The sequence below is a fragment of the Galeopterus variegatus genome, unplaced genomic scaffold (genome assembly GCF_000696425.1).
Source record: "Galeopterus variegatus unplaced genomic scaffold, G_variegatus-3.0.2 Scaffold1803, whole genome shotgun sequence".
In the NCBI taxonomy this organism is placed as follows: Eukaryota; Metazoa; Chordata; class Mammalia; order Dermoptera; family Cynocephalidae; genus Galeopterus; species Galeopterus variegatus.
This window is the reverse complement of record NW_007727914.1, coordinates 150,323-176,132: the sequence shown is the minus strand read 5'-3', so window position 1 is coordinate 176,132 and position 25,810 is coordinate 150,323. Positions and strand designations below refer to the sequence as shown.

The 25,810-nt window shown below is 34.4% G+C and overlaps 1 protein-coding gene across 1 annotated transcript in view; it reads left to right on the top strand.

Moving 5' to 3' along the window:
• THSD7A (thrombospondin, type I, domain containing 7A) overlaps nt 1-25,810 on the top strand; it is a 210,500-nt gene that overhangs the window by 141,693 nt on the left and 42,997 nt on the right. Inside the window, exons 11-13 of the mRNA XM_008579065.1 lie at nt 5,849-6,043; nt 7,533-7,796; nt 23,922-24,100. Of these exons, the coding sequence (XP_008577287.1) occupies nt 5,849-6,043; nt 7,533-7,796; nt 23,922-24,100 (638 nt within the window). The remainder of the gene's footprint in view (nt 1-5,848; nt 6,044-7,532; nt 7,797-23,921; nt 24,101-25,810) is intronic.

Below are 25,810 nucleotides of genomic sequence, written 5' to 3'. Positions count from 1 at the left end.
GGTACATATTATCTGGGCCAATTTATCTCAGCAAGGAACATTAATCTCTTCATTTTCAGAGAGTTTTGCAGAAGAAAAAAAGAGTAGAAGTGGAAAAAGAACTAGGTAGCAAAGAGAGAAGGAACTTGCTTTAAGGAAATTTTACACAAACATGATTTTTAGAATCTTCTGGCTGATGCATTTGTTAGTTACCATCCAGTATTTTTTATATCCACTTAAACTATTATTTAAAACTTTTAGAATTATTTCTATTTTAAAGTGTCTTCCTCTAATTTCCTATGAATATTAACATCCTAGTTGATTTGGGGATTTTGGTTTGGTTTTATATCTCTTTGAGAGTTCTGTCATAAAATGCTTATTAGTATTTGCCATTTTTTAAAATAGTAGCTCATAAAATAAGCTTGATACCATGCTGTGTCTGTGATGGTTCTCAGATGCTCTATGTGTCATGATGCAGTTACTTAACCCTTCCCAGATCCCAGCTAGGAATCTAGCTGTTCTCAGTCTGAGCTACTCCACAGGGAGGCGATTTTTATTTTCTAGTAAGTTCTCATACTGGGATTTTCACATTTATTATTAGCCTCAATGAGACTGGGGATCATTGGTAACTATTTAGGATCAAAAAAAAAAAAAAAGAAGAGCACATTTTTTTCCATTCTGCCAGTGTTACAGTCACAAATTATAATTAGGAAATGTAAAATCCCTTACACACAGACAAAAACCAGGATCATTATATCCACCTAGTAAACAATTGTAGCCCTCTTGCATTATTTATAGGTTTGGTCTTATCCTCAGCACAATTGGGTCTCTTGGTAACTAGCTCCCATTCACACTAAGCTTTTTCTTTTTCGTTTCCACATGATTCATTCTCACTATTGGCATTGTTTTTCATAAAACTATAGGAAAAATCACTTATCTAATCACTTAGCTGAACATATTCTGTCTCAGTACTACCCAGACACCACTGCATTGGGACAAACCAGGTTAATATTGTTCCATTTAATAAATAAGGTCTCAAAGCTCCTTGAACTCTTTGTTACATATAATCCAACAGCTTTCAGTGCTCTGAGACATTGATTTTATCATGTCCTGTAATGAACTTCTGTGTGCACTTTTTACATCTAGCAATTTATTTCACTTGAATATTCAAACAAAATGACAACATGGCCTTACATGCTGAAGGGTGATCCACTGAACAAGAGAACTCCCCTTTTTTGTGCATCCTGAACAATAAGGGAGTTTCATTCTTCTTCAAGGAAATGAAGATGAGCAGTTAATTTTACTAGATTTACTTCAGAGCTGCTTCAGTAGCCTTCCACTTACATACTCATATCTGCATAATGTGGATACCCATGTCATTTTACCTTAACCAATGTTATCTATCCCCTTTTCAAAGTTTTAAAGATATGCAAAAGTAGAGAGACTAATGAGTTCTAGTAATGTAGTCATCACTTGCTCTGCTTAGCAGTTTTTTTTTTTTTTTTGTCTTTTTTCGTGTCCGGCAACGGATCGCAACCCTCAGTGTTGCCCCCGTACCGGACCGGGACCGGCAACGGGATCGCAACCCTTGGTGTTGCTCCCACACCTCACTCAGCCAGTGAGCGGGAACCGGTATGTATGTGGGATCTGAACCCTCAGCGGGAGTGCCACCACACTTCCCAAGCGGTGCACTGTAGCAGTGCGCCACCGGGCCGGCCCTGCTTAAGCAGTTTTTAACATATTGACATTCTTGGTCATCTGCCACTCCCCACACATTTAAAAAGAATTTTGCTGGAGTGTTTCAAAGTAACACCCAGATAAGACATACTCATATATCATCCATAAATACTTGTTTTTTTCTTTTAACATAACAACGGTAATATTATCACACCAAGCAAATTAACAGTAATCATTTTGTATTGTCTAATATTCAGAACATGCTTAATTTCCCCCATTGTCTCAAAAATGTCTAGGCACGATCAATTTGTTCAAATTAGGATCCAAAAAGGTCTCCACATTGCATTTGGGTGTGTGTGCTTTCTAAGTCACTTTAATCTAACAACAGTTCTAGCTTCCTTTTTTGTAGCATTTATTTGTTGAAGAAACTGGTTTTCTTATTTATCTTTACAGCATTTCCTCAATATTGATGGGCTAAACTTGCCTAGCTTGGTTCATATGTAACCCACAAGTTAGTCACATCAATTTCACCCAGGCTTTCAGCCTTCTGGGAGCAGCCAGTCACATGTTACTTAAGCAAAAATTGCTGTGCCTTATAGAAATAAAATAAATTATAAATGAAATAAGTGGATATAGTGGCACAGAGTTAAGTATGGAATTTTACTTTAAAATAATTATTTTGATATTTGCTGATTTCGCTAAGAAGCTTTTATGGTGAATTACCCATAGGGCAACGTAATATGATTTTCTGCCCGTCTTGCTAACAAAGCCTCAGCTCAAAGGAGAACTTGCAAAATCATTATACATGAGATATACACGCACCACCTGTAAATACAGATACAATTGTCTGGGTGTAGGAAGCTTTCTGGTGTGCTAGGAAACTATGCTTAGTATGATCCATCTTTTCTATAGTTAAAACCACTCTATTTTCAGTGTCTTAGAAACGAGTTTTAAAATTTATGAAGTTGAGAGACCAGATGGTTTCCTTTCCAAACATTTATATTTTTCTCACCCTAATAGCAGGAAGTTCATTTTAGATTGCATTTCTGTGTTTGAATTGTGTTTCCTCTAAATCAGAATACAAACAAGTTGAGTTGTACGATAAATTTTCAATATATTTTACAAATGGTGCTACTTGTTTGGATAAGATTGTATGAGTAATTCATTCTGAACATAAACTGTCTAAAATCACAGATAAGCAAAGTGGAGTACTGAGTGGGTTTCTGAGAACAGATATGCAAATTTTACACATTCTTTTCTTTTCAACTAGCTGAAATACTTATGATTTTATGTTATGCAGGTATATGGAGAAAAGGGCTTCTGATTTATGTAAATAGTATAGGTCTTCACAAAATAAGTTAATTTGTGTCTGGAATTATGTCAGTAATGGTATTATATTATTTTGTTTTTCTTTTCCGGTGTTACTTAATGTGATGATAGTTGGAGCAATTCTAAAATAAAATTTGTGAGAGAAACCCTTAATAGAGAATCTAAGGCAATTTCATTTAATTTCTCAAAAGACATATATCTGAGTCTCCATTTTAGAGAGCTAAATTGGATGAGTAGGTAAAAGTAGTTTCATTTCAAACAACCCAGATTTAGTTTTATAATTTCTAATTTTCTTTTAGTTATAAACAGTGCAATCCTCTTTACAGCTTAGGATTCTAATATGACCAAATCTCTTATTTTCCAAGTTAATCATTCTTGAGGTTTTCATTTATCCTAATGAGTAAAAAGTCCATCTTTATCAGTTCTTCCTTTTGAGCATCCTTGGGCAACTTTGCCCATGAACCATTGGAGCTTACTAAGTTTGAAGTGTTTAAGGGGTCAATCCTGCTTCTAAATGACAAGTGTAGAGAGAATTGCAAAATCACATCAGTTCGTTAATATCCAGTATCATGGGGATTCCTCCTAAGTCATGCTACAGATGACATTCTTCCAAACTATGTGGATGTTCTTTCTTATCTACTCTCTGTACAAGTCCCCATTACCCCTCTCCTTGAACTGCAAATATAGAGCTCTCTTAGTTCATGCCCACATGCTCAGCCATTGTTTAATGCTTTGCATGGTGCCAGGGTGACTGGGTACCAAAGGACTTTTAGTCTTAGCCTCAAGTCTCAGCCAAACTCTCCTTGTGCCTTGAATACTCAAGCTAGTGACTCTCAAACTTTAATATGCATAAGGATACTTGAGCAGCTTTTAAAAAAAAGGCATATTTCTTGACCCCATAACAGAGATCTTGTTCTGGAACTCTGGATGGGTTCAGCAATCTTCAAGTTCAATAGCATTACATTGTTTCTGATGCAGGTGAAAATACATTACCCATTAGAGCAGCAGTTCTCATACAGCTTGCACATTGAATCATCAGAGAGCTTGAAAAAGATACTAATGCCCAGGACAGTTTCCTCAACCAATGAAATCAGATCATGTGAGTTTAGCAAGGACATAGATATTTTCCAAAAGCTATCCAGGTGATTACAATTTGCAGCAAGACGTGAGAACCATTACCTTAGACTGTTAAGGTAAACACAGAGCACCAGACAATTCCTCCCGCAAGTGGGTGAGATTCTCTTTGGTGCACTCGATGTTTTCTCCTGTCATATAACCCTCATAAATAAGGCCACCGCTGCCTACCCTTCCAGATTTTCGTATTTTTAAAATTTAGGGCCCCCTGTTCCTTTTGTACAAATTGGCTCTTTCAAAATTGTTCATACTAAATGAAGGAACACCTATAGCTAAAAAACAGGTGGAGTTCCACCTTCATTTGCACAATGACGAAGGGCTTTTTATGTAACTCTTCATGAAGCTGTTGTGTTCAACTTCACAGAGAAATTCTTCTCTTTCTAAAATTGTTAGTTATGTCCTTTTGCACATCCCACTCACAGTCCTACACTACTAGGCATTAGGTTTTAGTACATAGATCCAGTGATTTAGTGTTGTCTAACCTGGGGCCCTCTGTGCCCTAATTGTAACTTAAGGTCAAAAATATCAGGCTCCTTCACCTTAATTTCATGATGGTGGAATGCCAAGCTGGGCTGAGGTGAGCAGCATTTTCAGTCTAGACCATAAAGCTGAGGAAGCCATGTGAATCAGGCTGGATGAAGCCATTTAAGGCAACTTGATGAAGATTTAACTTTAGAACCAAGGTTTAAATATTTTATCTGCTTCCTCAATTATCAAATTATTTTAAAACCATTGGAGTTGGGGGTGACTGGCATGGGGAGAAAGGGGACTTTAAAGATCACTTGCTCTTTTTCTTTGAGACATGTTACCTTAAAGCAATTTTATATCTGTGTTCCATTAGTAATAAAATTATCCTTTGTTTTAAATAATTCAGTAAAACAATATCTTGAGGAAAAATGATACTTACAGATTTTAAATTATTTGATTCTTTTTGAGTCCATATGTCATTGTGGAAATGCCAATTAAGACAGTTAAAAGTTTCCAATTTTATTTTTAAATTCAAAGTTGATATTTGTGCATGTGAAGAACTTGTAGACAGAGGGAGCGGAAGGCTTTGGCACTGCGCCCTCCATGAACCGCTCCAAAGCCATCCCAATAAACACCCAATGCAGTAAAAAAAAAAAAGTGCTTTCTATGCCAATGAAGTTTCAAGACAAGTCCCATAAGCACCACTTCTCTGCCCCAACCTACTAACCAACTCGCTTCCACGATGACCCTTCTATATAGAAATTCTAGCGTGTCCAATATTAAATAAACAATATTATAAAATATTATAAATATTATAAAACAATATTAGAGGTACCTGGTGTCTCCCAGAACTTCTATAAATGTTCTGTTTTCAAAGTAAACTATTATCAGAAGCCATCCATGTATGATTTATTTGTCTCCTAAAACATTTGTTTCTAAATATATTGCACATGTGACATGAATTGAAATCCTTAAAAGCATCTAATAAAAACTGCTAAATGCTAGTGTGTGTGTGTGTGTGTGTGTGCGCGCATGTGCACTATTTTGTACCACAAAAGCCACTGAGGGTTATGTTATTTTAAAAACCGCAAGATCAATGTCTACTGTGATTATTAGAAGTACTCCTACTAGATTTTTACTGTAAATAAGGAATTAAATGAGGATTCCTCTGACTGCCTAAGCAAAGGTTAGGTTGATTTCTAAACTGCAGAGTAATTTGACCTTTGAATCTGTTATAAGCAGTTTTATGCTTTTCTTTTAGCCATTACCTGTCGAAAGCAAGATGGAGGGCAGGTTGGCGTCCTGGAGTGCCTCCAGTATGCAGGCCCTGTGCCAGCCCTCACCCAAGCTTGCCAGATCCCCTGCCAAGATGACTGTCAATTCACCAGCTGGTCCAAGTTTTCTTCATGCAATGGAGATTGTGGTGCAGTTAGGACCAGAAAGCGCACCATTGTTGGTAAGAATAATTGGTACATGAAAGCCAATGCTTGTCGAGGTAGAAAACCCAATAAAAGTCAGGCCAAGCGAGTTCTGACAATGTATTTGAAAAATTCAGGGTTGCGCCTTGTTGTTGCAGTACCCATGCCTAATATGTCAATGCATTTGGATGTGTATTTCAATGTTAAGTTGGCAGTGATAAAAGCATTACGTACTTTCGGTAAAAAGAAAAAACATCCTTGAGAATTGAATTCTGACTCACTATACAATATGTGTCAGATTATTTTTTGACTTAAACATGTACTTTTAGCAGATTGCCTACAGGCTGTGAAATGCTTGGAGCAAAGTTTTTGGGGGACAAGAGGAAATATTGCCACTTCTTTACTTAACCCATTCATTCTCACTGTCATAGCCTCAGATTATCCTTCATTTCCTAGAAGGAGGAATATGACATTAACTCTGTATCCGTTTTAAAAGTCAGGCAGTGACAAAAAACAGAGACATAATGAGCAAAAGCAGGAGCCATCATTTTGAACTAAATCCTGGTGCATTCAAAAAAATTGTCAGTGGCAAAAGAAACCTTAAAATATTGGTTCTAGTAGACTATGCAGAATTTAAGTAATAAAATGAACCAGCTGCATAATGAAGCCTCTATAGGGCAGCTTATGAGAGTTAGAGGTAAATATATGTAATTAATTATATGTAATATAATTAAAACATATATATTAATATACTGTATGTGATACATCTCATAATAAATATGATATAATGCAAATAGTATGTGATACAATTAAGATAAATAAATGTATATTTTTAAGTACATTTATAACTGTTATACTAAAGAGGGTTCTTTTTAATTTTAAAAGGTAATTAATTTAGATTTATATTCAAACTTTCTCAAATATTTTTATAGTGATATTAAATATCTTCATTTTGAATATTATTGATATTTCTTTTATTAATAACCAAGTATATCAAAATGATTGCTCTTCACAAATACTGGAAGATGCAAAATCATAATAAGAAAAGTAAATTCAAAAATTTCATCTTCTGAATTATGATCCTATATAATTATACTATCTATTTGGAATTAGAAGAAGAGATATACGGTCCAATACAGTGACTGTCTCTCTTCATCTCATATTTTTGCATATGTTATAAAGGAGAGGTTTATGCATTTACCTCAGATTCCCCAGTCAATGAAAACACTTGATCATTTTAGAGGATTTTAATCATCTTGAAAAGTATAAAATTCAACACAATAGTGAGTGCCTTATGCAAAATAGGCTATTTCTAAATAAGAAAATAGGAAAAATTTCACCATGCAAATCACCCTTTACCAACATATGGAAAACACTGTGGGGTAAGAAAATACCATTTATTTATAGGCTTCTGTTGAACATGGTTAAAAATGGAGAAAGGAAGCTTAGGAAAGTAGAAAATTTAGGGTGCTTGAAATTAATGATGGTACTTCACAACTTAAATTGTCTGGTGTTTCTCTTCCACAGGAAAAAGTAAAAAGAAGGAAAAATGTAAAAATTCCCATCTGTACCCCCTGATTGAGACTCAGTATTGTCCTTGTGACAAATACAATGCACAGCCTGTGGGGAACTGGTCAGACTGTATTTTACCAGAGGGGAAAGTGGAAGTGTTACTGGGAATGAAAATACAAGCAGACATCAAGGAATGTGGACAAGGATACCGTTACCAAGCAATGGCATGCTACGATCAAAATGGCAGGCTGGTGGAAACATCCAGATGTAACAGCCATGGTAATTCAGTTTTTCTTCAGTGTTATATATTTGCTATTTGGGGGAGTGGAGGTAAAATGCACGTGTCATTAGTGGAGGGGAAATGAAGGTTTACAGAAGTGTGTTCTAAATTGAACACTATGAAGCACTACACTTTATATCATTTGTATGTAACAGGCCATTCAATGGCATTATCTCATTGTTCAGAAGTTGACAACTAAATCCCAAAGATGGTGACAAGAAGCCTTATCTGGCCCATTATCCTAAAAAGGATAGGAAAAAATGATTCCAGGAACCTCCCTTCGGCCTATCAAGAGCCTGTTCATTTGATAGACCCAGCAATCCCCAACAAATCTGTATACAGAAAGGGAGCGAGGAGGAGATAAGATTTTAATTCAATTTGAGATTAAAGTTTTAAACCAAACGGACTTTAAAACAACCAAATTAGTAAGCTTTGCAATGTGCCCAAAATGTCATTAAGTGGAAGAGAAGATGAAAAATAGTCATTGGTGAAAACTCAAACATCTGTTTATTCTCCATTGAGTTTAGATTGCACCCCCACCCCAAAAAAAACAAACCAACCAACAAACAAAACAGAAAAATGTATATACTCCTAGGAAACCGTTTCCACTTTTTTTTTCTTAACTCCCCCCCCAAAAAAAGCTAAGATGCAATGATAATAATTGAGTTTCCAAAAGTTTGTGAAGTGGCCATCTTTGACCAGAGAGTATACTGAACTCTTTAGTTTTTAATCTTAATATAGACAGCATTAAGCAACAGTTCTTCATTGTTCTTTTACCTTACTACATCTGTCTTTTCATAATGGATTAGATCAGTTTACAGTGGGTCAGCCAGAATCATAGATGTCACCTATTTGCAAACACTAGCTGATGATCCCCTGCCTTCTTGATAGAGGTGACAAGGATGGGTGTGTTAAATTGCTAGGAGCAAGGTACACAGCACTTACCCTCCAACCTTCCTGAAATAACTTCTGTTGGAACAATGCTGCTCCAGTTTTATTATATGGTTCAGAAAACAATGCAAACTAATAGAACCATCTCACATGTATAAACCATCAAGGTATCATGGTGACATATTTATTGGAATCTCTAAAGCCTCTCTCTAAAAAGAAAATTTGTAAAAACCTTGTCTTTTCCTTTTTTTACCTTATCTCATAGTTTCTATTTTATCAAATTCTAGTGATGTAAACCCCAGAGACTCCACAAGCTCTAGCTATAAGTATTTTTCAAGTTAACCTATGTGCACTGCTAAGTTGAAAATTATTCCATGCACTTGGAGTAATAACTATAAAAGAAAAGGGAGCTTAGTGTTTATAATAGGTATACTTTGAGAAATATCTCTAAGAGAAACTGAGTATTTTATTCTCTACATCAAATAACAGGTATTATAAATTAGGTACCAAGATAAAAGAAAAATGTAAATATCTTTCTTATTTTGAGGTGACAATCTAGAAGATCCTTAATTAGTCATTAAAATGTAAAATTGAAGATAACTTTAAAAATGTGTTTCTCATGGAATACAGCATGTAAGTGTTTGCTCACGTTTTAACTTACGCATAGTGATTCACGAAAATGATCATTTGTTTTTAACATTACCTATGAGCTTCCAGATGACTTTCATATATTCTCACTTTTACTCTGATCTGTTAATTAAATGCATGAGAGCTTCAGTAAGCCACTTGACAGTCAATCTTATGTTTAGGAAGAGAAAACTATTAAAATATTCTGTGACTCTCACAAAAATATTTGATCACTTAAAGAAAGAAAAAGTACAAAAATAATTGAAATTAGCCAAAGGCAGTAGACTTCTTACCTTAGCATTGTCAATCCAGAGCCTGAAGAATTTACTCTAGAAAAAGACACATATAGAATGTACTCTAGAAAAAGACACATATAGAATGTACTCTAGAAAAAGGCATATATATAAAAAAGATGGGTCCGTGATGGCATTAATCTTCATGGGGATTGTGAAAAAAAAATTTTTAAGGATTCTTAATTAAGAGAACTGTTCAAGTTTAGTTCTTCTATGTGTCCTACATAATTCCTATCTCATTAAATCTGATCTATGATGAGATGATCAATAGTATATTTTAATGTTTATGAACATATTTACTTAAAGTGTGGGGAAATTGAATCTCTATTGCCTGGTTTCTTTGGAAATTACTACTTTCCTTAAATATATTCTGTCAATTCTGATGGTGTTTGTAGAACTTTGCCATCCTATCCTAGGCATGCTCTAAATTTCAATCTCTATACCAACTGCCTTTTTCTAGCCACATCAGCTATCTAGATGGATGGTGGTCATGGGGTTGTAAGTGGCTTTGAGAAAAAATATATTCCTGTTTTTATTTGAAACATAAATTTGATCCCCACGTGTGTGTATTGCAATGACACTAACCCTCTGTTCAGGAGTGGCCTTAGGGCATTTCTGTTTAATCATTGTCATCCACCTGTGAATCATGTTACTAGTTATTATACTGGTAAAGCAATTTGACTTTCACTAGGTTCATTAATATTATTTTAGACTATTTCCCATGTGGTCACCTTTTTTTTTTAATATCTTAAACTTGGGGCACAATTCTATTATGTATGGGCTTCCTTGTAATAATAGACTATGCAGAAAAACTATATAGCAATATTTCTAAAATCAGATCTTAAAGTGTACCTTGGGAACACATAAGTATTTATCCATTCTGATAAATGGTATAAATATATTTATTGCACAAATATTAGCATATAAATACATTTTTTGGCACTTCTGTTCTGAAACAATACAAATTATGTATATTTACATTTAGTATGAAATCTTGGATAGTGTCATTACAGTAGATTTTAAATCACTCAAAAACCAAATCACAGATTTTCTACTCACCACTAAAGTCCTCTAAGATCTTGATTGATTGGTTCACTAGTTTATTGAGTAACTAACCACACAATACTAGTTATTTCTCAAGTTAATCACCTCTAAAATATCACAGAACAAGAGGTAGAATTTCTTGAACTTTTAAAAATTATATCATTTAACCTTGATATTTTAAAGAATCTTAGATGTAACCTACGTTATGCAAGGTAAATATACACAAGATTTCCATTTAAACATAAATGATAAAATTTTATCAGGCTGCCCATGCACCAGACCCAGCTCTCCCAAATCCCCTTATCCTGTTCTACTTTTTGTATTTTTAAAGCATGTATCATCCTATAACATACCATATAATTTACCTGTTTATTATGTTTACTATTTATGTTTTATTTCCCAGGCAGGAATGTAGAATGCTGAGGCTATCTTAGGCTGTTTTATTCACTGATGATCATAAGCACCTAGAAGAGTAGGTGCTCAGTAAATATTTGTGCATATTGGCCAGCCCCCCCAAAAAAAGATTTTAAAATAGATAGATAAATTTTTGCAGAATGAACGAGTGAAAAGCAGCAAAGTGTTTTGTTTTGTTTTGTTTTTTCATATAAGGGGTTGCAGTTCACCCACAGTCAGGGTAAGGTACTTACTTATTTTCAGATGGTGTCCTTCCCTCTGAATCACATTTCTGGAAAATAATCAAACAGATCATTGAGAATAACTAAGATCTTTAGGACAAATAAGAGCTACACATGCCATAAACTTTCTATATGACACTGATCAGATATTTGTATTTCTGTCCACCTAGTAAATTGGAGGAAAATAATAGTCACATACACATTCCACTGAATTAGATCAGTAATGTCAATATTGGAAAGTCTCTTTTGTTACCCTTTAAAGTTTTCTGCTCAGAATTTCGTGATTTGTACAACAGTAGATTTGGAAAATAGCTTAACCTCTTGGTTCATATTAGTAATTTTGACAAGTTGGATTTTCCTGAACTGTGTTAACTTTAATTAGGAGTTTGGAATATTTACTTAACTCTCTTTGTTTCCACTCACCTTTCCTTGAGAAAATAAGAAGTAGCATTTCTATTTGATGTATCTGAAAGGGATACTTTGAAGGTGAATTGGATAAAGTGTAAAAATGCCAGATGCTCCAGTCTTGAGCTCTGTGAGCTACGTAATTCCTACTAGACACTTTTCTCCAATCTTTACCCTCAGGAAATTTGTTATTGCTATTACACATAGGCAGTTTAAGCCATAATGCACATTAGTATTCTAAAAGCGAGCTCAATTGTATTTGTGATGTTTTATCATCTGTTAATATCAATTAAGCAGAAAGTCTTATCTGATCATTTTCTTTTCTGAGCCTACATTGTTTAATATGTGTAGCTCTTCTATTGCCTATAAGTAAAATGTTGCTGTTGACACCTATCAAATAAATACTTGTCAACAAAAGAAACTATGAGGAAACTCAAGAATCCACAATTAGGTTAAATTATTTGTTATCAAATATTTTCCTAAAGAGCCAGATAACAAATACAGTATTTTAGGCTTTGCAAGCCAAAAGGTCCCTGTCACAGGTACTCAGTTCTGTGGTTACAGCATGGAAGCAGCCCTAGACAATACGTAGGCAAATGGACGTGGTTGTGTACCAGTAAAACTTTATTAACAGAAACAGGCTACTAGCCTGGGTCATTATTGGCATCAGTAATCTAAACCCTTGTAACTCAAAATGTGGTCTACAGACCAGCACTATGAACATCAACAAGAAACTGCTGGAAATGCAGAAACTCAGCCCCCATTGCAGACCTACTGAGTCAGAATCTGCATTTTTGATAAGATCCCCAAGGGGTTCTACTGCATATTTAAAATTTGAGGATTACTGCACTGGATCATGCAGACACTCACAGGGACTGAGGTATGGTAGGAATCATGAGCTTGTACCTGAGAGAGGGAGAGGCCTGTGGAAATTCCCTCCTCCAGAACCTCAGGAGGATGCTGCCGTGGGCAAAACAATCAACACTTACTTATGATAGTTCACTTGATTACCAGCTGTGGGGCAGAGAGCATCTAGAAACTTTGGATATTATAAGGATGGGTCTTCATAAGGTGGAAGTCTGTTTAGATGCAATTTTGAAAACAGAATGAGTCTGCATGACTTCTGTGGAAAGGATATCGGCAATTTAGCAATTACCCTGAGGAAAGTGCTGAGCTTCACTACAGGGGGTGTGGCTTTAGGAAAATTTTAGGGATTATTTCCCTCTCTTGTAATGAAGGGTAGCATAAATATAAAACATTCTAATATACTTATGTTTTTTCCTTATCAGGTTTTATTATCTCATGTGTCGCATTGAGCACTTCATGGAAAATTGGTGGTGAACACTATGGGAAAATCAAAGCCCAATGCAGATTTGTCCTTTTGAAAATAGTCATAATTTTGCTGAAGAAATTTCCCATTAATTGAATTTTTAACCAGAAAAGTCATTTCACATTTTACAGTCCAATATATTTTCTAGCATTTTATTACAGCACTTTTCATGTTTAAAGAGAAAAAAAATTTTTTAAACATAAAGGTAACATAAATCAATGTATCTGTCAAAATATCACAATGTATCTGTCAAAGAATTGAGGAAGAAAAAGTCTTTCAGTTCAGGTAGAGAAATGAGAGAGCTCTAGTTTTATTTGCTGCTCCGATTGGCTTACAGAATACAAATTATTTTAACATGCTGGGTGCATTTTACTTTGTGCACTCAGTAATCATGATCCAATACCTCAAATTTCAGGACTTGGTACTACCATGTGGACATTTTGCTGGCATTCACAAAGCTAGAATACTTTTTTGTAGGTCACATTATACCCTTTTAATTATTTCCATTTGTTTTCTAACTGTAATCACAATTGAATAGTTCAGTATAGTTTCTCTAATGCATTATTAGTATGAGATTAATTTCCCTTTAACATTAATTTTAAATGATAGTGATTTGTATTTACTCTTCCATGCTTCCTCTCTTTGCCTGCTATGCTTGTGAACGGTATTACAGAGAACCTTCTGGACTCTAATGAATGACTTTAGCAATTGTTTTTGCAAGCATTTGTGGCATTAAAATCTGATATTTTGCAAAAATCCTTGCTAGCACCTAAAATTACTTTTATGGGATTGGCTTCATAGATAGTTTGCACTACAGCACTAATTATTAAAATAAAAAGAAGGATCTACAAATTTTACTAATAAAGCAAAAGCCTTTTAATAAAATATTTTAATATTATAAATTTAGCTTACCCTCGTGTGGCAACATTAAACATTACTGCCTAACAGCCTAACCAGTCTACATCCTAATTTTACCAGCTTCTCATAGTTCTCATACAGATGATTTTAAAGTAGGTATCATATTTATTTCAGTGACCATCACTAGCTACTGCAAGGAACTGACAGTACCGGATGCTGCCTTATCAGTCAGGGACTCTAGTACACTAGCTGCAGGTATAGGATTGTTTTCTGTTAGAATTTATGGGAAAAGAAAAGAATCGTTATCAAAATTTAGAAAAAAAATTAATATAATACACAATTTACAAGTAGATTTCAGGTGAAGAGTTTATTCTTTTAGGTCTTTGTGTGGAACTCAAAATACATCTGATAAAACTAATTATGAATATGGGTAGAGTAGATTCTGAGAATAACTCACATGACCACTCAACCATAATGTAACTGAAATGTACTACTTCTTGTAATGGGATTCTATCAAATATTATATAGGTTTAATATTAGAAGTTAACTGGAAGCAAATTGAATGAGAAATTTTTCCTCATCATAGTGGATACTCGTATTTGAGGAGGAATATGTTTAGTTAAAACAGACAGAAAAGGCAATAAATAGAGTCTTGTAAACAAGCGGAAATGATGTCCTAATTTTTCCAAAAAGCTTTTTCAACTGGTAGAATTTATTTAACATCTAATTAATTTCCAAATTTCTCATTCAATAGCATATGTACAACTAGTATTGCTATTGCAGTTACCATTCGCAACTGGGATCTTTTTTCCTTTCAAATGTAAAAGAAGCAGGAGGTGAGGGACAGACCTTTCCTGAGGTAACTGGCTACAAGTTTAAAGAGCCAGAGAAAGAAGGAAAGGACTGGGTACAAAAAAGAAGCAACTGCCTAGGATTGAATTTCAATAAGGTGTGAATACCAAGCAGTATTCTCGCACAGGCTGCCTGAGGGAGCTCAACAGAGGTGAGAGGGGGAGACTGGTTGGAAAATTTCCTGCAGCGACCATTCATGTCAGGTGCGAGGGAAAAGCATCTGCCCTTGTCACTTAGTTCTGTGTGCTCGTGTCCCAGACACCTCAGCTCATCTACTGCTTAATAACGCAGTTTCCAGACTGGGCTCCATGGAGCCCCTCAGGCCAGGCTGTCAAACCCAGCCTTCTCTGTGTGCTTATTTGGCTTCCCCTTCAGTTTTTTAGAAAGAAAGTGTTCCACTGCTTAAAATAAATTTAACTGCCAAGAACAAATCCATTATTTGCATCAATAAACAGCAAAAAAATTTGAATTTTGCCTTTATCAATAATTTCTGCCATTCTGTTTTACTCCTCATCCTTTCGGTTGGCCTCTGACCCCTCATTCCCTCTAATGTCATAGGAAAGGATAACACTAATTTCAAAAGAATAATTATGAAGTGGTAATTTGTGGTAGTTTTATTGAATATAGAGTATAGAGTTGTTCATTTCTTGTGTTACAAGGCTTCACAATTTATGAAGATATAAGATGGCCTGTGTGGATCCAGATACAGATTCCTATTATATCAGTAAACCCTTCAAATTCAAGAGTTTTGAAGATCTATATTGCATTAGTTCAATTTAGTTTCATTCCTAAAATGTAAGTCTTTTTCCACTTCAAAGCATCATCAGAATGGTCAAGTAGTGAACAAGGCTTAAGCATAAAGAATATGTTTTGTATAAATGCATGAAGAAGACATTTTGTATTAGACATAAGCTATATCTACAGGCTCAAAAAGTAAGCCTGAGAGCACATCAACAAGTTTGTGTGCATTTTAAATGCAATTCTTTAAAGTCTTTACTTGTACTTGCTTCCAGCGTTTATCCCATTTCTGCATAGTCGCATTGAAACCTCATTTAGCCCTTACAGGAAATTTCAGTTAATCTTCATATAAAACAAAATTGACTCCCCTTTGGTCTTTTGAGTAGACATTAAAACTGTATATATACAGGAAGTTTACCCACGTAACACTTTCCCCTCTTTTGGTTGAAACTAATTTCTTGGTAGCTTACCCATAAATTTGACCCTTAAACTTTAATAAGTTTTACCCTTAAGCCTATAAGATAATGTGAGAAGAAGAAACTTTCTTAAGCTTTTGGGAATTTTTTTATTTTTTGTTTATTTGGTTGGTTTGTTTTGCACTTTTTTCCATATCTGGGAATGGACATAAAAAAAAGAACCTACTTTTAAAAAATCTTAAAATTCTGTGCAGTTCAAAACATGAATCCAATTTTAAAGCATTCCAGTTATAACCTGTCTTGATGATCTATTTCTCACTGGTCCAGTGAGATGCTACAGGAAAAAGGCACTAATTATGGGAATGCAGTATCTGAGTTATTCTCCTAGAGGCTCACAGTTCATGTTAGCAAAAAAAAAGGAAAAGAAAGAAAAGAAAAGAAAGCTTAGGGTAAAGAAACATGTTTAACCAAGTTTAATGCAGCAGTTTTCCTATTTACCACAGAGCACTTTCTGTTAAAATTATGTTTTACACTTATTAGAATCCAACAAACTAGTATTTAAAGATCTTCCTTTGGAAATACTTCTATGGCAGTATTAGATTCTCATTGATTAAAAGAACAGTTTCCAGCATTGGATCAAGTTAAAAATAAATCACTCTAATAAGCTTCAAAGTTATTATACTCTTCTTCACAATCTGAACACTATCAAATATGTTTGTATTGCTCACACAGCCTTATTCCCAAAGTGAGTTTTTTAGACCCTGCCTCTGATTTTTAATACCATGTTAGTTAGAATTGTAAATGTTAAATTTGGGGAGAAAGTCAATTAATTTATGCCTTAATTTATGTCATATTCCCAAGGCTTATTTTGGTTGATAAGTAAACAATAGATATAGGTTATGTAAATAAGTTTATTTATCCTCTTTGTTTAACACAACATCTCTCTGAAAGTGCAATGCAATTCTCACACTAACTACCTGGAGTTAGGCCGAGCTTCACAGATTAAGGGCTCAGTACTCCACAAGACTGCTGTCACTTCAGACAGCTGCAAGTTTGAGGGTTCCCAGGCTAAATTTAATTCTGACAAACTGGCTACAAATTTGTGGGTTCCTGCTACTGGGTCCCAGGCTCAATAATTCACTGGAAGGACTCAGAATTCAAAATAGGACTAAGCCTACTATTGCAATTTTATTATAGTAAAACAATGAAAATCAGAACCAGCCAAAAGAGACAGAAGTTGGTGAGGACTGGGGGAATTCAAAACATGAAGCTTTCATCTTCTTTCCTCATGGAGTCAGGAGACATCTCCCTCCCACACACTGATGTGTATTACGGAATAGAAAGCTCACCTGAGCTTTAGTGACCAGAGTTTTATTGGTGTTTCATTATATATATAGGCATGACTGATTGAATCATTGGCCATGTGGTTCAACTCAATCTCCCTCTCTCTGGAGGTCAGTCACCTATCATGTGGCTCAAAAGTCCAGTCCTTGAACGACATGGTTTGTCTTTCTGGTAGCTAGCCCCCTCCTCAGATATTTCTTTAGTATAACCTCACATGTGGTCCGAGGGACACACTATGAATAACAAAGATAGTCCTATCACTTGGGAAATTTCTCTGGGCTTAGACGCTGCCTTGCAGGAACCAGGGACAAAGACCAGACAAATTCTTTATTATACAACAGAAAGCTTTAGAGTTTCCTATAAGAAATGGCCTTGATAATGAATTTGTACCTTGATATACCTAAGTGAATGTGCCTAGTCATTGGGTAAGATCTCAGTATTGAAATAACAATAACAAAACCTCATAGCCATTCATACTGATGCTGAAATTTTCTGAGAAAATCTTTTGAGTTCTCAGCAGATATGAAGAGATATCATATATGCCTTTATAGGTATATAAAATAAATATACATAAATAAAATTAAAATTAAAATAGCATTTCATTGTAGTTATGTAAACTTAACTGGACATTTGACAGTGGTAATTAATTGCCCAATGTTGATTCATAACTTTTCGTTCATCAAATATATGAGTTTGGGTAGAATATTGGAATATAGGAGTTTGGATATATATAAGTACATAGTATGATTTACCCAGATAATCAAGTAACTAGTTTATAATATATAATGATAAAGAATATTCTATTTGGAAAGTTTTTACAAAATGGATTTTTTCAAGCCCATGAGAACCACCATAGATAAAAATCTAGCTACATTTTCTCATTCCTAGTTTTAGTCATGTGCATATAATACACATTTAAGCAGGAAATACTTTTGAAGTCGCTTTTGAGATTCATTCAGATGTTTTAGCTAGAGTGCCAATTACTCATTCACACAGGTGTAAATCAGAACCAACCAATACTTTCCATATGCTTTCAGAATAAATTCTTTAATTCATCAACAGCACACCTTTCAACAGTACAATTTAGTATTTGTGAAGGTTGTTGAAAGCTACTTTATCTGCACATTCATAATTCAAATGAATGAGGTGATTGGATCTATCTCAAAGGCAATCTGTCCTCTGGTTGCCACTTCAAGCCTGCTAGGGTTTTGTGTTCATTTTAACCTGAAAGCAGCAGTCAGAACAGATATAGGATACAAAAAATATGATCAAAAGTCAGGAGTTTGAGTTTTCCAAGTGTCAAATTCAGTGTTGAACTGCTAAAAGTTCTACCATTCTAGTTGTGAAGTCATTTATTTTATTTCAGCATTCATCAGAAACCATAAATTGCTACAAGGTGCTGGCAGTTTATTTAGCCTTAAAATGCTTCAAATGTTTATCTTTCCATCTCCCATGATTGTTTGGTGTTAATTGCCCTCAAAAATGATCTTAGCAAAGAAGGCAAGGGAATGCTTATCCAGCAGTTCACTAGCAGCATTAAGGATTTTAATAGTGCTAGATAAACATGACAGGCAATTATTGAATGTTGTTACACACTGGAAAATAAAAATGAGATGCTAAGCAATATACTCTTTTGCAGTTTTATCTTTATCTCAGTTCCTAATTCATTTCTTTTAACAGTTTAATAGGTTGAGTTTTATTTGAGAGATGTTTTCTGGAATATGCTATTGGAAAAATAGACATAAAAGTTTTATATCTCCTTCCTTGATAGTACAATGTGAATCAGTCTGAAGTCATACATCTTAAATTCCACTAATGCCATAATATTTCAACAGATAAAATGGAAAGAAAGAATTTCCATTTATCTGTTACTCTGTGAAGCAGTGACATGAAAGATCATGTGATTCTATTTTTAATTATAATTACTGAATAATAAATGATTAAAGGTTTACTTTTGACAGAAATTTTGCAGTTTATCAAGGTGGAAAAATACGGTTCCTCTAGAAATATTTCAGTAACTTATTATGGCATAAATAGACCATAGTATTGTTCACACAGTAGGATGCCATGCATCAATTAGAATAAACTACTAAAGGGAAACATAGGGAAAACACTCCAGGAAGTAGGACTTGGCAAAGACTTTATGAATAAGCCCCCAAAAGCACAAGCAACAAACGAAAAATAAACAAATAGGATTATATCACACTAAAAACCTTTTGCACAGCAAAGGAAATAATCAACAGAATGGAAAGACAACCTACTGAATGGGAGAAAGAAAATATTTGCAAATTATACATCTGACAAGAGATTAATATCCAGAATATACAAAGAACTCAAACAACTATATGGTAAAGAAACAAATAATCCAATTAAAAAGTGGGCAAAGGAGATGAATAGGCATTTTTCAAAGGAAGATATACAAATGGCCAACAAGTACATGAAAAAATGCTCAGCATCACTAGTCATCAGAGAAATTCAAATCAAGACCACATTGAGATATCATCTCACCCCAGTTAGACTGGCCATTATTAAAAAGACCAACAATAACAAATGTTGGCAAGGATGCAGGGAAAGGGGAACTCTTCTACACTGTTAGTGTGGCTGTAAATTAGCACAACCACTTGGAAAACAGTATGGAGGTTTCTCAGACTACTACAGGTAGAACTACCATATGATACAGCAAGCCCACTACTGGGTATATATCCAAAGGAATGGAAATCATCATATAGAAGGGATACCTGCACTTCCATGTTCATCACAGCTCTATTTACAATAGCCAAAATATGGAACCAATGTAAGTGTCCGTCAGTGGATGACTGGATAAGGAAAATGTGGTATATATACACAATGGAATACTGCTTAGCCATATTAAAGAATGAAATTCTGCCATTTGCAGCAACATGGATGAGTCTGTAGAAAATTATGTTAAGTGAAATAAGCCAGTCACAGTAAAAAATTACCACGTTCTCACTCATAACTGGGTGCTAAGAAAGAAGGAAAGAAAAAAGAAAGAGAGAAAGAAACACAGAAAGAAAAAAGGAAAGAGAAAGACAAAAACAATACGTTGAATTTTCAGAAGGAGAGAACAAACCTAAGGATAATAGAGATGGGGGGTGGGAGGGAGGGGTTTGGGGAGTGATCGGTCGGGTAAAAGGCATAAAGAAAAATCATGATTTGTAATAATGAATATGCTAATAATAAATAATAAAAATTTTAAAAAACAGGAACCCACAGTCTCTACCTATAGTAAAATATTTTATTCTTGAAAAAAAAAGTCTTCAGCAACATGCCACAATATGTATGAATCTCCCATCATGATGTAGAGTGAAAGAAGGCCAGCACAAATGGGCATACAGTATATGATTCTTTTACATAACATTTTTAAAAAGCAAAATATCCAGCATTCTAAGAAGTCAGAATAGCAGTTGCTCTTGGAGGAAGGGATAGTGTTTGGAAGAGAACACTTAGGGAGTGTTGGTTTTATGGATGTGTTCAGTGAACTTTACACTTGTGAAAGCTGCACTTTTACATATGGATACTACAATAAAAATTTTAAAACAAGTGATGCATATTTTTGAGGAAAGTATAGGAGATAATACATAAAAAGACATGCCATAAATCTGTTTCTGTTCTAGATTTTACTTGTTCTGCCTGTTTCTTAAAACAGTGTGCCCTAACTTCAGTCCTACACACCCAAATGAGGACAAGTAAAACTGATGAAACCTTAGTAAACTCAATGGATTGTATTAATGTCAATATCTTGGTTGAAATTATACTCTAATTATCATTGGGGAAACTGGGAAATTGTAAAAAGAACCTCTATTATTTCTTGCAATTGCATGTGAGTCTGCAATTATCTTAATAAAAAAAATTTCAATTAAAAAAAGAGGGATTTTAATTTCCAAATATCAGACTTTATTCCAGATGAACTATATCAGAATGTCTGGTGGTGGTAGGAGGTGTAGAAGCCTATACTTTTAACATGTTCCTGAGGTAATTTATGATTAGGCAAGGCTAGGAAATACTATATAGTAAACTGGCTAGCATTTTAGCACTATTTTAATCCAAGACAGTTTGAGTTTACAGACTAAATTTGCCATTTTGGTTTAAAGGTGATAATTAAAGAAATCAATAATTGTTGGTTCTTCTTTAAATCTACTTAGAGTAAAAAAAAATACTTATGGACAAATTTAACAAAATAAGTTCACAACTTATACAGTGAAAACTACAAAACATCATTGAAAGAAATGGAAAGAAATCTCATGTACCTGAATTATTAAAATGGCAATACTCTTAAATTGATCAACAGATTCAATGCAATTCCTATCAAAATCCTAGCTGCCTTTTTATGCAGAAATTGACAAGCTGATTCTGAAATACATATGGAAATACAAGGGATTCAAAATAGCCAAAACCATCTTGAAAAAGAACAAAGCATGCAAGACTCACACTTCGGGGTTTTAAAGCTTTCTACAAAGTTACAGTAGTTAAGAAAGTGTGCTACTGGCACAAGACTAAACATGCAGATAAATGGAATACAATTTAGAGTCAAAAAAAAAAAAAACACTTAAATTTATGGTGAATTGATTTTCAGCAAGGGTACCAAAACAATTCAATGGGAGAAAGGATAACTTTTCAACAAATAGGGCCATGATAACTCAATAGCCACATGCAAAAGCATGAAGTTGGGCTCGTGCCTTTCATCATATGCAAAAATTAATTCAAAATGAAATATATACTTAAATATAAGATCTAAAAATATAAAACTCTTAGAAGAAAACATAGGTATAAATCTTTGTGACTCTGGATTAGGTAATGTTTTCCTAGATATGACACCAAAGCAAAAACAACCAAAGGAAACATAGATAAATTGGACTTCACTAATATTTAAAACTTGAGTTCTTCAAAGAATACTAAAATAAAAAAGATAGACAATAACAAGTCTGATAATGATTTGTAGAAATTGGAACCCTCATACATTGCTAGTGAAACGTAAAATGCTGCAGTCGCTTTGGAAAACAGTTCAACAGTTCCTCAAAAAGTTAAATGTAGAGCTACCATATGACCAAGCAATTCCACTCCTAGGTATGTATCGAGGGAATTGAAAAACTATGTTCACAAAGAAACTTGTACACAGATGTTCACAGCAGCATTATTTATAATAGACAAAATAGTTGTGGAAACAACTCAAATCTCTGTTAACTGATGAATGGACAAACAATGTAGTAAACTCATACAAGAGAATATTATTCAATCATAGAAAGAAGTAAAAAGGAGTGATACATGCTACAACACAGATGAACCTTGAAAACATTATATTAAGTAAAAGAATCCAATCACAGAAAAAACACATAATGTTTGATTTCATTTACATGAAATGTACAGAATAAGCAAATTTATAAAATCAGAAAGTAGATTGGTGACTGGCAGAGAATAAAGAAGGGGAAATGGGAAGTGATTGCAATTAAGTATAAGGTTTCTTTTGGGGGTGATAAAAATGTTCTAAAATTAGATGGCAGTGATGGTTGTACAACTCAGCAAACAAATATACTAAAATCTAAAACATGAGTTGATTTTTATGGTATATATGAATTTTATCTCCAAACATTATTTTATCCACCTAGAGTTCCCTAGTATAAATTGTTTATATTATAATCATTTTCAGAATTGAATCTCTGCTACTGAGGTAAAATGGTGACACAAATTGTTTTCTTGTACCAGGAACAGCCTCTCTCCACAGTAAGAGTGTTACAGAGGACAACCATGCATTCGATTCTTGACCAGAGGAATTTTTCTCTTTACACATATTTGCCTTAAAAAAAAATAATAGTGATAAGTTGATACTGTGAAATGCCAAGTTCTTAGTGAAGGACTAGTCAAGAAAAATGTTCCCATTTTCCAAATCAAATCTGTAGACTATTTAACTGGCTGTGTGATTTGATGGAATGCGACTAGACCTCAGAAAACCTTTTCCCATCTCTTACTGTGTGACCTTGGACTTGTGGGTTATCTTTTTGCATTTATTTTCTTATCTGGCCATTAGAATATCAGTACCTGCCTGATACATTTATAAGATTTTCAAGAGAATCAAATGGAGATAAGATGTGAAGTCTCTTTGAAATTGACATCACTATAAAAATATGAGACATTATTTATTTAGCATCCTTCATTTTTCTTCCTTAGACTCGATTTTCAAAGAAGGGGAAATGTAAGGTGCTAAGATAAACGATTCCTTTTTGGATATCGATTGAGGGATTGGCTTTTCTTCTTGAGGAAGAACATTGCATGGACTCAGAAACGTGAACTTGTGTGACATTAACAGATAGGGCTTTATAGAAAACTGTGTCATAATTTTTTTTAATGCATCATTCTGGCAGCATGAGAATGATATGGCAGCAGACAGGTTATTGTCAATTAAACACAAGCTGTCAGAAAGTCAGAAATGTTAGAATATGGTGAGCATGAATCCTAAGCAGATCATATGGCAGCTGCTAAGCTGTTATTTTAACAGAGTCACTGTATGTGTCATTTGCCTGCAGAATTTAATTTGAGTCCCTAACAATGGAAACGTCTGCATTTGCATGTTGCTGTCAAGTCAAACTTGGACCGTGTAAATGAGCTCGAATGGTGGGTGGTAGTGGGAGAGTGACATGTGGAGGAGATGGTTCTTGTCTCATTTTTCTCTGCTCAGGTTACATTGAGGAAGCCTGCATCATCCCCTGTCCCTCAGACTGCAAGCTCAGTGAATGGTCCAACTGGTCACGCTGCAGCAAGTCTTGTGGGAGTGGTGTGAAAGTTCGCTCTAAATGGCTGCGTGAAAAACCATATAATGGAGGAAGGCCTTGCCCCAAACTGGATCATGTTAACCAGGTATTTTCTATTATCGAGAGTATTAAGATATTTTTTAGATTCATGTTGTTCTGTTTTTTTCTCCAAAATGAAGTAAATAATAACTCGAGTAAGAAATTTGACCCATTTTCTCATTAGAATGCCTTAGTAAATACATGTACAGTATTAAAATTCCAAGTTACATGTATTATGCCTGTATTCTCTAGAGATTCAATACCCTGCAATTGTACGAATATGAATATAATTCAATAAAGAGAAAAATGACACCTATCTTTGAAATAATGTCAAGGTATTCAATCTATCATAAAATTGTGTCTTATCCTTGTATGCTGAGATTGTCTTATTCTTATTCTTTCCCTAGACTCTCAGAAAAGACATCTCAATTACCAACGATTTAAATTTAAAAAATCAAACGAAATATATGGGTTTGGGTCTTAAGTTAGGAAAAGTATACTGTTTATTCATTTAAATTTGTTTGATATAAAATAAATGGAGGAAAAACAGTATAAAGATGGCCTCATAGTGACTGTAAGTGTGCTATCAAATTAGTCAATGGCCTTTTTCAATTTTATTGGAAACTTTATTTGACTTTGGATGTACACTTTGTTAGCTGCTGCTAATAGTTGTTACTCCTATTCTATTGGACATAAAAAGTAAAAAGGCTGATGGGGGAATTGTAACTAATTTAAATGTAATATAATGTACCAGACAATTATTACCATGTTTGGCCTACATGTGAATTAACAAAGAAAGAATTTCATATAATATGTGTAGAGATTAAGTTGTGTGTTCGAATTTGTCACAATCAAATGAACCGAGTCCTTAAAAGTGTACAAATGTTTCCTACATACATAGACTGTCTAATTTTAATCTCCAAACACACTGCTTACCAGTACACATACTTTTCTTCCCTATTAACTCAAATTACTTCATAACAATAAAAGTACACTGTAGAGAAAACATAAAGAACTTTTAAATAAAGTAAATAATGATGAAGACATGAGAGAATTAAATTCCATAGAAAGTACACTCAAAGAATCTTGATTTTTCCCAAGTGAAGCTGCTCCATTTATCTTTTAAATGCAACTGAGGGTGAATAATACACTCCACTTCTGCCATCTACTGGTGATGGAGCTTCCCTGTCATAGCGCATTTTGCATTTCTAAGACGATAATGAGTATTTCCAAAGAAGAAAATTCATTTCCACGATTCCAATTATATATATGTGCAACAGAATACCTGAACTGAAATGTTTATAATACGAAAGAATATTTCTCTACAAGTTGTGAAATCTTTAATTTCCAGTAGCACATTTAAATTTAATAAAGTATTATCCACAGTTCTGATCGAGAGAAATTCTACACATACCCATTACCCATTACACTTTGCATGTGTGCATGTGCGCATGTGCGCATGTGTGTATGTGTACATGTGCACATATGCGTATGTGAGCATGTGTGCATATGCGCACGTGCGCATGTGTGTATGTGTGCATGTGTGTATGTGTGCATGCATGTATGTGCGCATGTGCGCATGTGTGTATGTGTGCATGTGTACAGCCAGTCAGATTGGCAGTGAAAATGAACTGCTTGCCTTGGCATTTTCTCTTTATTGAATTATATTCATATTCATTTGCTTGCGTATGATTTGATGCAGAGTTTGATAAGGATATTTGTTACCAGCTTGATGGAGGTATTGTCGGACAGAAACAATGGAAAAATCAAAGTTATA